At 31.9% G+C, this 13,703-nt stretch overlaps 1 protein-coding gene and 1 pseudogene across 2 annotated transcripts in view; both read right to left on the bottom strand.

Annotated features, from left to right (window-relative positions):
* Positions 1–13,703, bottom strand: part of Hook1 (hook microtubule tethering protein 1) — an 88,372-nt gene that overhangs the window by 11,117 nt on the left and 63,552 nt on the right. For both annotated transcript variants that reach the window (XM_033767268.1, XM_010610468.3), the window contains 7 exons: positions 12,378–12,544; positions 11,356–11,496; positions 10,280–10,481; positions 9,682–9,792; positions 2,941–3,028; positions 2,803–2,863; positions 701–841 (listed from right to left, as the gene is read on the bottom strand). In XM_033767268.1, coding sequence (XP_033623159.1) covers positions 701–841; positions 2,803–2,863; positions 2,941–3,028; positions 9,682–9,792; positions 10,280–10,481; positions 11,356–11,496; positions 12,378–12,544 — 911 coding nt within the window. The remainder of the gene's footprint in view (positions 1–700; positions 842–2,802; positions 2,864–2,940; positions 3,029–9,681; positions 9,793–10,279; positions 10,482–11,355; positions 11,497–12,377; positions 12,545–13,703) is intronic.
* LOC117287445 lies at positions 12,514–12,650 on the bottom strand (annotated as a pseudogene).

Here is a 13,703-nt window from a genome sequence, read left to right as displayed (position 1 = left end):
AAGTGCTGGGTACAGGTGTGTGCCACCACGCCTGGCCTCAGCCTTCTTATCCATAATAATCCTGATCACTACCTTCACAGAGTCAGTGTGAAGATTTACTGAGTTAATATCAAAAAAGGACTTTGAAAACTATCTGGTACACAGTAAATACTACATAAATACAGTACATTTTATTGCAATAATATTTGAGCATACCATTGGTAACAAATAAATATACCATTTACTTTAAGTACTTGATGTGGAATATTTATAGCTGAAGACACTGAGAATGAGTTTAAATAACTTGCTCAGAAATAAACCATTAGTGAGCTGAAGCAAAAGTAGGATTTAAATTTGACTCTGCAATCTATATACTATCTATGCATCAGACTACAAAAGAAACCAAACCATCCTTTATTCACTTGTTAAATCTCCTGTCATTTGTGAAGATATCTAAATGAAATTCAAGAAAAAGCAGCCTTGTTAACCAAGTCTGTTAAAATTAACGGATCATCTACATGCTTTATAATATATTTGAAATGAATCACTTGGCTGTCACAGAGTAAAGCTTACAGTAGTGAGAAATTACTAATAAGAAAATAATTGCAAACTACTTCTAGATAATGCTAATTAGTGCAGTATTTTCCACCTCTGTGGATGAAGATTTCACAGCTAGGGCACTAAATCGCCACATTCTGCAGTGACAGAAAGGAGTAGTCACCTTTGCTCAGTTTCCAGTTCGTTCATCTTTCGGTGCTTCTGCTCCAGCTGCTCCTGTAGCTCTGCGATGCGTTCATTCTCAGTACCTTCCTGCTGTAAGCGAAGCATCTTGTTTTCATGCTGCAGCCGAATAAACACCTCTCTGATGTGGAAAAGTAAATTTGTTTTAAAACTTTTAAAATGAGTCACTCTATCCTGTACAAAAAGAAATTTGTGTCTACCCAATAGGTATTATTTTAAAAGGAGTTCAGTACTTCTGAAATATTTTAAGAAAAAAATTATGTACATTGCATGACTATGCCTTAAAAATATGTAGTAAATTGTTAATAGCCCAGAACTGTTATACATTATTAAATGATTGTTACACAAGCCCCAAAGAGACAGTAGAATTGTTTTAATTTATTAACTTCAAGACTATTCACAAAATGAAGCAATGTACTTATAAATGAAATGCAAGATGATATTTTCTATAACTTTTGGGGGGAATTTTTATTAAGGATTTATATATATATTTTTAAAGCAAACTGGCTGGGCAGAGTTAGCTCAGTGGTTTCAGCGCCTGCCTCACAAGTGCAAGGGCCTGAGTTCGATCCCTGGTACCAAAAACAAAAACAAAAAAGAAAGCAAATTTAGTATTTAAATAAAGATGCGAATGTCTATCTGGTATTAAATTTTAAAAATCATACATTCCTACTTGCTCCATTCCCAAATTTCATTCTCCAAAGGCAATTCTTACCCTCAATATTTTTGTTCTAAAGGCCATCAATATAACTGAAAAATAAGCTCACATGGCTTTTTAAACAAATAATTAATTTTAGCAAATGATTAAGTCTTAAAAAAAGTAACTTCTCACTTTACACATCTACCATTTCCCGTATTATAGGTTTGTTAGTTTTTTGTCTTCTAATAATTTTGTAACTTTCAATTATAAAATTAAACCTCCAAAATTAGAGCAACTTTGTGTTGCATGAACTTCAGACAATAAGTTTTCTTTTTTAGAACACAGCACATGACCTTATTACCTAGCAAAGAAAGTGATGGTATAAAAACTAGAATATCTTATTTAGCAACCCTGTAAAATTTTGCTTCTAATGAGTTTTTATATTGTTGTGGTAGCAACAACGTGATTCTGAAAGTTTAAGCAGATAAGACAAAGAAAATTTTGGTATGATTTCTTATTTTCAGATAAATGGAAATGAACTGAGCAGACTATCCAAAACAAGAAGATACCAATTACTAAAACCTGCATGTCAATCAAGCATGTAAGGAACTTAAAAGTCCTAACCTTGTGAACAGTATGCTAAGTAAATAAAGTTAGTCCAAAATGGCCACATACTCTATGATTCTAGGTATACAAAATGTCTATTAACAACAACAACAACAAAATAATTGGTATTAGTCACTTAGAACTAGGATTTGAAGGGAAGGAGGAATCCAGAATGACTGCTAATGTAGCACTGGTCTCTTCAGTGTAATGAAAATGTTCTAATAAAAGAATGATGATACTAAGACTGATATCATATCGTGACAACTCTATAAATATAATAACCACCGAACTATATATTTTAAGTGGATAAATATCTCAGTAAAGCTATCTAAACAAAGAATAATTTGTTTAAAATAATAAATAATACTGTTACTACAAAAAGAGAAAAAAAATGCTAGATTAATCAAATATGTACAAGTAAACAGAGAAAAGACAAAAAGTTAGATTAAAAGGAACTTTTAAAATTAGTACTTTAACTTCTGCTTAACCCCCCTGATTACTGACAACTCTTCCATTTTTCCATCTATTTGGATTTAAGTGGACAAATTTTTCAGAGTTAAAAAACAGAAAAATAATTTAGACAAACGAGAATATGTTATGGAACAACTCTATAATATTTAACTTCTGATAAATTTTTAAATTTCTGTGATAGCAATAAAAATATGATTTAGAAAGTTTAAGATGAGAAAAAATATTCTAGCCCTATAAAACACACACACACACACACACACACGCACACACACACGAAAGGTCAACCAATTTACAAAAAGGAGAGACAGAAATGAAAAAATCACACACTAACATTAAGGATGGATTATCAATGGAAAGAAATTTACCTATATTCCACTGGCATGATCTCAGCAGCAAGAGTCTCATAACTCTTTATAGAAGATGTGTCTACACAACAAAAAACAGGTTAATGTTTTACTACTTTGACCATTAACAAAATTAATTTTAAATTTAACTAAATTCACCTGTTTGACTTAGGTGATTCTGCTGTACTTGTGAACAATGGAGCTCTTCATTTGTTTCTTTCAGAGTATCACGCTGCTCTATCAGTCTCTAAAGAAAAATTGCTGATATTAGCAAATTATGCAATTTTGTTCAGTTCTGCTTACAGTATCATGTTAGTTTGATGATTATTGAATTAAAAATGATGTTTAAGTTTTAAGAGGCTGATCTTTTTCTTGCATAAGTCATATAGATAATAAGCCTTTAACAATACATGGTTTTTGATTTCTCATCATATAGTTTAATCTTTGAACGAAATGAATACACTTATATAACAAAGCACAAATTCACAAATGATTAGGTAAAAGATGAGCATGGCCTTTGGATGCAAAGACACTACTGTTTAAACTCCAGTTTCAACACTTCCTAACTATACTATCTTGGACAAGTTATTTAACTTTTCAGCTTTAGTGTCCATATTTTCTAAATGGAAATACAAACACAAAATCCTTCTTGAAGAGTTCCGAGTAATGAATGATATAAAGCTGAGCATCTAGACTATAGATTGGTATATAAGATGTGCAGATTAACTTTTTTTTACCACTGTTGATTTGAAAATGTGTTTAGAAATATCATCTTAGAAGCATGAATTTGTGGAAAAATACCATTTCCCAAAGATAGGATACTGGTACTTCAAATCATTGGCTTTTAGTTACACCAGTGGGGGCGAGAAAGCCTCTGTGTTTTGAACAAGTCACATTTAAGGCACATTCCCAGAACCTGAACACAAAAATCATACTTTAAATATTATGTTTCAAGTCAATAAACAAAGCCTTTGCAAATTTAGCAACTGACTCAAAGATCCTTAGGCTGAAGTCCACAGATGCCTGAGGGATCTTTGAACCTTATAAATTATACCAAGATGAAGGCATGAGGAACTCTATAAATTTGTCCTTCCATAAACACATTGCAAACACTAGAAAACTTATCCATATCCTAATTGTTACAGAACTCTGGAAATAAACCAAAGGCCATTAATTTGATTTTCTTGTTGTTGAGGAAGGGTCTTGCTATATAGTCCAGGATCACCTCTTACTCACAGCAATACACCTACCTCAGGCTCCCAAATGCTGGGATGACAGGCACACACCACTATACTCAGCAATAAGTATGTACTCAAGTAAATTTGCCAAGCATTCATTAAAATGTGAGATTTTTGCTCTTTTAACTTGTCTTATTCCCACCCCTCCTCTTCAGCTCTGGAGTAACCTGGAAAAGTCAGTAGCTTCTTCACTGTAGCTGTGAAAATCAGGAGCTTCACCAGTCACCGGAAGAGGCAGACTGGACAGACAGCTCCTCCTAAAATGCCCCCTCATCCTCAGAAAATGATCACTATATGGACTGTCCTGTAGCTCTCACAAGAAGCCCATTTTGCAGAGATTTCCATTATCTGACCCAATTCAGGGCTTCCTATTCAGGAAAGGCCATATTCCAGAGGCACTTATGAAAAACAATCCTCAGCAACTGCTTACAACACCAGTGCTGAAGGCTACGGTATGAGCTATGGATAAACAAGAGCCTGGTCAAAGTGCACAAGGAAGATCTGAGAAAAAAAGGGAGTCCGCAGGAGGAGGTGGGGAGCTCTGACAGTTTCCTGGAGATCTAAAAGGCAAACTATTGTGCACATGCCAAGAAAATACCTGAGAGGGCCCCAGTATCTCAGCTCTAAAGCCCTATGCAAGCAAGAAATAGAGGCAAAGGCAGAGCCATAAATTTTATGAACTCTTGAGAGCTTTCCCTGGTACACACTGAGTCCAGTCCTTTGGCAAAGGCTGAAAGAGTTACTGGTTAAAAGGATCTAAGAAAATCTTTGACCAGAGTCACAATGGTAACTTTGAAGAAACCAGGGTTTGCACATTACAAATAATATAGGCTTTATAGAATTATTCAAAATATCACTAAAATAAAACCAAAACAAAGAATAAAATATATATCTCCCAAGGGAGAATGATGAAATTTGAAGTATACTATAAAATGTCAGTTTTTCAATAAAATACAAAATATAGAAAGAAACAGGTAATCTACATATGGAAGGAAAAAAATCAACTAAAACAGCCAATGAGATGAGCTAGTGAGTAGACAGACTATAAATTACAGATTATAAATACATTCAAAGAACTAAAGCAAACCGTGTGTAAAGAATTCAAAGAAATTATGACAATGTCTCACTCAATAGAGTGTAAGATAAATTATAAAAAAAAAAAACTAGGAATTCTAGAATTAAAAAATACAATAAAAACAAGTATTCTATAGATGGGATTAGTGCACAGTTAAGCAGGAAAATAAAATAGGGAACTTACAAGTAAGCTAGTTGAAATTATCCAGTCTGAGGGATAATTTTTTTTTAAATTTAACAATGAAGAGAGTATGAATTTTGTGGGACACTATCAAGTGTACCAATTGTATGCATACTGGGAAATCCAGAAAAGCACAAGAAAAATACGTGAAGAAATAATGGCTAGCCATTTTTTAAATTTCTTGAAATACAACCAAGAGATCCGAGAAGTTCAACAAACTCAGAGACCCACACATAGACACATCAGCCTCAAATTGCTAAGAATGAAGAAGAATCTTGAAAGCAGCAAGAGAAAAATGATTCTTTACATAGATGGAATCCTCGATGATTTCAACCACTTTAACAGTTTCCATCAATGAATCCCAGAACACAATGTGATGATCAATGCGGAAAGAAAAAGGCTGAAAAAGAAGAATTCGACATCCAGCAAAAGACTCTTCAAATACGAGTACACTGAAAAAATTTTCAGATGAGGCAAAAATACAAAGTAAAACAGACTTTGTTATTACATTTGCTTTGGAAAGATATACTAAAAAGAGCCCTTTATGCTAAAATACTAGAGAGTAATTTGAATCCAAAAAAAGTTAACTAAATGTATAAATATGTAAGAAATGTGAAAGTAGTATTTAACCCTTTTAATCTTCAATCTGACTTAAAAATTAATAATACAGGGCTGGGGATTTAGCTCATCAGTTCGGTGGCCTGCCTTGCAAGTGCAAGGACTTGAGCTCAAACCCCGATACCAAAAAATAAATAAATAAATAAATAAATAAATAATGCAAAGCAGTCATTATAAAAGTGTCTTAAAGTGTTTATAATATACAAAGATGTAATTTGTATGAAAATATAGTAATAGTAATAAGAGGAAAGAGATTCTATTTTGGAACAGTATGTTCAAAAAAATATTGAAAGATACAAGAAAAAATAATAAAACACAGGAATTAAAATGGCATATTAGAAAATATCTGATGTAAAAGAGAGGCATAAAGAAATAGAAGAAAAAAAAAGAGCACATATAAAACAACAAAATTTCAGGTCTAAGTACTCTCTTATTAGTAATTATGCTAAATACGAACAGATTCATAATTAGACACATTTTCTTGTGATAATATCTGATTTCAGTTCAATAACGGATGGAACCACTACACAAAAGTCAACACAAATAGAATACGTAAACCATTAGAATATGTAAACCAGTCATATACACAAAACTTCATCCAATATCAGCAAACATTATTTTTAAATATATATGAACATTCTCCAGAACAGACCATATTTCAGATAATAAAGCAAGTTTCAATGAATTTAACAGGATTAAAAATATAATATGAAATATATTCTCTCACAACAGTGGAATTAAAGGAAAAATCAATGAACTGAAAAGAAATCATAGATATTCATGAATATGTGGAAAATGAACAAAAGTCACTCTTAAGCAATCATGGCTGAAAGGAGAAATCATAAGGAAAAGTAAAAAATAAATTGAGAAGAACTAAATCAAAATACAATATGCCAAACTTATGGGATGCAGCAAAATAAATACTAAGAAAACTTACAGGTTTAAATACCTACATTAAAAAAAAAACCCAAAACAATGTCAACCTTAAAAAACTAGAAAAACAAACTAGACAAAGAAATGTGTGTTCCTTTACCAAGGAATCTACAAAGACTGCGGCAAAAATAGGGGCTGGGGATGTAGCTCAGTACACAGTGCCTGCCTGGCAAGTGCAAGGTCCTGCAGTAGGTCCCCAGTGACCACCCCAAAAAACACAAGATAATAAATAAACAAAATAGAGAACAGGAAAAAATAGAAAACCAGCAAATTTTCTTTGAAAATATTCTTTGAAAAGAATAACAAATTTGCAAATCTTAGCTAAAGAAAAAAGAGAAACACAACTTATAAAAATCATAAAAGGAGAGAATATTACTACTTATATAAGTCCCCTTGTTAGAAATAAAAAAATATAAATGGCAATTAACAATTGTGAGCCAATAAATTAGGTAGATTAAATGAACAAATCTCTAGAAAGACACAAACTCCTGAATCAACAACAGAATCTGAACTGAAAAGATTCAATCCACAAGTAAAGCTCAGTTCATACTGCTAAACTCTACCAAATATTTAAAGGATAATTAATGGAATTTTCACAAACTTTACAAAAACATACAGAAGCAGGAAATTTTCCCAGCACATTCTATCAGGCCACTTTGAGTCTCCTAAGAAAGCCTGTAATAACCCTACAGGAAAACTACAATCAACACTTCTATAATTTAGATGGAAAAGTACTGAAGAAAATATCAGCGAAATGAATTCTGAAACCTATAAAAGAATTATATTACTATGATCAAGTGGGATTTGGTCACAAATGCAAGGGTGGCATTTATTTGCAATAAAAGAAAAATAATATATTTAGAAATTTTTAAAAGGTGCAGGTCTTACTCACTGACAACTAAAAAACACTGCTGAAAGACTGTAAAGACCTAAGTAAGTAGAAGGATATTCACATTCATGGATCAAAAAATTAGTACTGTTAAGAGGGCAATGTTTCTAAGTTGATCTACGAATTCAAGTAATCCCTATCAAAATCTCAGCTACCTTTTTTTTGCGGTGGGGGCAGAAATCGACAAGCTGATCCTAAGATTCTTAAGGAAATGCTAGGAATAAGAATAACAAAAATAACCTTTGGGGAAAATAAGAAGAAGCTAAAGAAAATACACTTTCCAATTTCAAAATAAGATAATCAAGGCAGTGAACACTAGCTTAAAACGAGATGCAAAAAACCATGATAGAGAACTGAAAGGCCAAAACTAAGCCCTGGAGTTTCTGGTCAAGTAATTTTTAAAAGTTTTTACAAGAAGACTATTTTTGAGCATGTTCAGATTTATAGAAAAAGTGAACATGAAGCATAAAATTGTTACATATTCCCTCACCATAATTCCACTCTGAATTTCCCTATTAAAATCTTACATTAGTGTGATAAATTGTTAGAACTGATGCACTAAAAATGATCTTAAGAGACAAAGAAAGTCACTAAATATTGATAAAAGAAACAAATCAACTTGAGGAGATAACAATTATATACACATATATGATGAATATGATGAATAATATATATGAATGTTGGCACACCAATTTCATGAAACAAAAAAACCAAGGACTCAATCAAAAACTGGGGCAATAAAATGCATAAAATGCATAAACTCAAAAGAAGAAGTACAAATGACCAATAAGTACATGAACAAATACTCAACATCTTTGGTCATTACAGAAGCGCAAATCAAACAATACTGAGATTCCATTTTACCCCAGTAATAATGACTATCATCAAGGACTCAAAACAACAAATGCAAGTGAGGACGTGGAAAAAAGGAACCCTTCTACATTGTGAGAATGTAAACTAGTGCAACTTCTTTGGAAATCAGTACAGAGATTCCTCAAAAACTGAAAATAGAAGTCCTACTTGACCTAGCCTAGGTATATTCCTGAAAGAGTTAAAGGTACAATGACACATGCATACCCATGTTTATAGCAGTGCAATTCACAAAAGCTAAACTGTAATTATAGAGCAGATTCCATCAACACATGAATAGATAAAGAAACGTGGATAAAGAATGTACTACATACATAGTAGAGTATCATTTGGCCATAAAGTTGGATAAATTTGAGTCAACTGTAGGAATATGGATGAATCTTGAAACAATAAAAACAAGTAAAATAAATGAGACACAGAAGGTTAAATATTGAATGGTTTTAGAAATATAAGTAATTTAGAGCCAGGGATTTAGCTCAGTGGCACCACGCCTGCCTCGCAAGCACAAGGTCCTGAGTTCAATCCCTGGTATCCCCACCAAATGTGAGAAACGTAAGTAATTTAAAGAGCAAAATAAAGGACAAAAAATAGGAAACAGGGAGGTAGACTTTTCAGAAATGGGGAAGGGAATCCAGAGAAGGGAGAAGAGGGGATGGGATAAGATAAAGATGATAAAAATGGTCAAAATACTATATACCTGCAAAATTATGTATCAAAAACATATTCTAATAAAAAAGATGAATGAAATCCTATCATTTGTACCAAAATGGATGGAACTGAAGGACATTTTGTAAAGTAAGACCGACAAAAGGCAAGTACTACAAGTTCTGTCTCATATGCACAACCTAAGAAAAGTCACCGTGAATACAGACTAGTGATTACCAGAAGAGAAGGTAGATTAAGGAGGCTCAATTTGATTAGTACACAGTGCACAAGTGTTGAAATATCATATGGATGCTCATTAACATGTACATCTTATATATGCCAATCAAAAATAAAATATATTGTAAAAAATGAATGAATAGTTAATTTTTATATCCAATTTCAAAAAAATGAGTAGTTATTACTAAGAGCAAGGGTATCAATATATTTATCACCTCTTTTTCCTTAAGTAAAGCTTCATGTTTTTCTTCAAGCCGCTTCATTTCAAATGCTAGAGTGTCTGCCCTTTTGGATTCAGAAGAGAGTTTAAGGTGCAGGTCCTGAACCTTTGGTCAGAAAAAAAGGAAAAAAATAACAGTATATAATATTCATGGGATTTTCAGATATGAGTAAATGAAAACTGACTGGAAATAAAATGTCTATGCTAAAATTACAATCTAAGCATTTGGAGACAGCATATAGAAAAAAAGAACATAAAATCTGAAATAATGAGCCAAAAATGTTAAAAAGTGTTAATATTTCTTTAGCTTGTCTGATGAATAGAAGAACAGAATATTTGAGGTTACAGTTCCATTTTCTACCATCCTCTAGGCATTTGCCACTGATGGCCAGAAATGTATAAATAATTAAAAATTTAAGATCAGAAGGCAATGAGTTTGAGACCCAGATAGGTCAAATTCTTTTATCAAACCTTATATTAAAATTACAGATAGGAGAAATTCTTCAGAAGTTTACAGATTATTAAAGGACCAAATAGAGTATCAATGTTGAACTCTCTCAAGTACTTCAGTTAAAGTTCAGATATTCTCTTACCTGCCGTTTGTATGTTTCTAACTGTGCACGTGCTGCATTCGCCTTCTTCAGTTCTTCTTCTAAGCTGACTGTGTTATGCATATACATCATGTTTGCATCCTGTAAAGTTTTCACCTGCTTGCGGAGGTCATTTAGATCTTGTAGCTTCTGACGATATATCTCCACGGTTGATTCCAGTTTATTAACTTTATCAGAGGTAGCCCTTTAATAATAAGGAGAAATCATTCAATTTTATTCTGGCTGTAAAATGAATCTTCCAAGCTATAATACACTTGTGCTTAAAATTATTTGAAGTTCAATTTTTGTCAAAATTAAAAATACCTCAACTACGACACATTAAGTTACTGAGATCTTCTTAGCACAAAACATAAAAAAGGAGTATCTTAGGACATACACTTGAGCAAACTATATACCATTCTGTAGGTTATGGGAAAACCTTGCTTTGCATATATCATTTAGCTTATACTCAGAAAGTTGGCTCATTTTAAAATTTGTCTGACAAGAAACTTTTCTTTATAATTGCACAAGACAAATAAATCATTAATTCACATGGGTCCAAATTACTGACTATATAGATTTTGTTACAAACATTCATTGTAAAAATTCTGTTAAAACTGCAAAAATACAGCTAATTAAAAAAATTTAACAGAAAATACACAAAGTCATCTGTCTAGTCTTCTTAATGGATAACATTTCATAGGCAAAAATGAAATTAGACTTTTATATTCGCAAGATAATCACCCATGAAATAAACAGTAAGGTTCTCATATCAAATGCCAAAATACAAATTATGATAATACATATTCTTGCAAAAATTTCTCAAAATATAATGGGCACAAGGTCTTTAGAAAAAGTCTCATCTTGGGTTTAAAAGTTCTAATACGAAACTGTCCTAACAAAAATTGAATTTTATTCTTACGTGTAATAAGCATAAAGGACTAGGAGCCTGAATAAAGAACTGATCAATATTTAAGACACAAGGACAGCCTAAAAATTCATGAATAAAATATAGACCACTCAAATAAGCCAACTAATAATTCACATAAGCAATACAATTATATTTAGGTGAGACATACCTAAGAACGTCAATTTCATCTTTCATGGCTCTTGTTTCTTCAGCGATACCAGTCAGTTCATCATTCCTGTGCTGAAATTCAATCAGTTGCTTTTCAAGTTCTTCACAGTGAACACGGTAATCATCTTTTGCAGCTTCAAGTCTTAAAGAAATTTATAATTTCCATTACTTGTCTTCCTATTTAGACATAACCTTAGCATGATATATTTAAATTCTACATTCAAAACAGGAGAGACTGAAGGAATAAGATATATTTTGGCTCTAATTTTGCAATAGATAAGGTAAACAAACTTACTATTCTTACTTTTGAAACATACTTGTCATCTCCTACTTCTAATTTTAGTGCATGTGCTGCCAAAGTCAGCACTGTTATCTCCTACTTCTGACAGCAATTTTAACTTCAAAAGATGAAGTTAAATATAAGTTATATAAGATAAAAATAATAAGTAGTTTAAAATATATATCATATAAAGAGATACAATATTAACCTTAGATTATGATAAGTTAAAGACAATGAGTGTGGAACATTCTGTTGTGTCAGAAAATAAGAAAGAGTTAACACGCCACCAACTGAAAGGCTTCCCACTGAAAATATCAAGAACAAGAAAAAAGTGATGATGTGGAATTTTTTTCTTAATGCTTTACATTACATATTTGCATCAAAAGTGTAAAAGACTCACTTTGTCAGATTTATAAACAAATCTGACTTACAAACATTCTCCCAGGATGGAAATCATGTGAAAGTAGAGGACTAATGATTTTTTAAAAAGAAATACAAACATTAAAGTGAAAAGCATCTCTGTAGTCAAAGACTTACATTGTTCCATTTATTTTCAGATTAGCTCTCTATGTGAAAAACCTCATGTTTTCCTAAGCTTCAGCAATCACTCCCCTGAACTCCTAGTGTCTGTGTGTGTGCATATATGTGTGTGTGTATATATATAATTAATGCTATTAATATTATTTAATATTATGATCTTTTAGCTACTAATTTAGCAGACAACCCCACTAAATAATTTCTACCTGAAGTTTTCCTCCTGTAATTGTTCAAGTTGTAACTGTGCATGGAAATACTTTTTTGCAACCATCATATTTGGATCATCAAATGAACCATCCAACTGATCAAGTTTTTCATTCATCATCTCATTCTCAGAAACCAGTGAATTCTTCTCATCTTGAAGTGCTGTCACCTAAAAAGCAAACACACAAATATAAGGATTTGATAGCAAAAAACTTCTTAAGAGTTGGGGGTTCATAATTCTACACTTGATCTTAGCCAAAAGGCCGAGAAGCGATTGGGGGTTCATAATTCTAATTCAGACTAGGCCATCAAACAAACCTGGTAAATCAAATCGGATGATTTCTAGCAATCCTTCCAAGTCTAGAATTCTGAGTGCAAGAAGTTTGGTTCAAACAAAAGAAATCAAATCAATACCACTATGTAAAATATAGAGTAAGAATGTTTTTAAAATGTTACACCTGCTGTAGTTTTGAGTAGAAATGTTTCTGTATATTTGAAATTTAATGGGTGGAATATCAGAAAATTTATTTGTCTCTCTTTTAAGTACAAACTAATGATGTTCCTATTCAGGCAAATTTATTATTTTAGGTTTACAGCAGAAAAATCATCAATTACATGTCATGTATTCAAAAGAAAAGTACATCTGGTTAATAACAAAAAGCTAAATTATTTGCATTTGTGCTTATTATTTAAAATAGATAAAAATATCCAAGTACAGAACTAAATCAATATTAGTATCTCATTTTTTACTCACTTTTCAAACAAGCTTGTTTTGCTTCCTTGGTTCTATTTCTTTTGCATTCAAAAATAACTTTAAAATTTTATGGCTATAGCTAGACTGTCCATTAGATCAGATACTTATATATGACTGTACTAAGAATTACTTTTATACAAAGTATCCTTTTTATGACATCCACTATATTATTTATAAGTTTGCAACAAATATTATTTTATAATAAAAACATTTTCAATTGTTATAATTCCATCAAGTTAGACAGATGAGACTATATACTAACACAGGTAACATGAAAGTAAAATCAACTGATTGCTTTAAATACAATATAGGCAAGTTAAAAATACTGCTCTGTTAAAGGAAGTTGAAATGGAGACCAGGCCTGAAGAATCCCTGAGCAGAAAAAAATCAGGCCTCATAAATGATCTAAACTTTGATCTGAGAATATAAATAAAACTTAGCTTGAGTTATTTCTTATAAATACCAACATTAAAGAAAACCAGAATTTAAACATACCCAGCCCAAAACAGTCAACAAATCTGTAATTATAGAACTAGGCATTTTTGACCAATAAGGCAACTATATGACTATAACC

This window comes from Fukomys damarensis, unplaced genomic scaffold (assembly GCF_012274545.1).
Source record: "Fukomys damarensis isolate Sample0158 unplaced genomic scaffold, DMR_v1.0_HiC HiC_scaffold_23, whole genome shotgun sequence".
NCBI lineage: Eukaryota > Metazoa > Chordata > Mammalia > Rodentia > Bathyergidae > Fukomys > Fukomys damarensis.
This window is presented reverse-complemented; position numbering and strand designations above follow the sequence as displayed.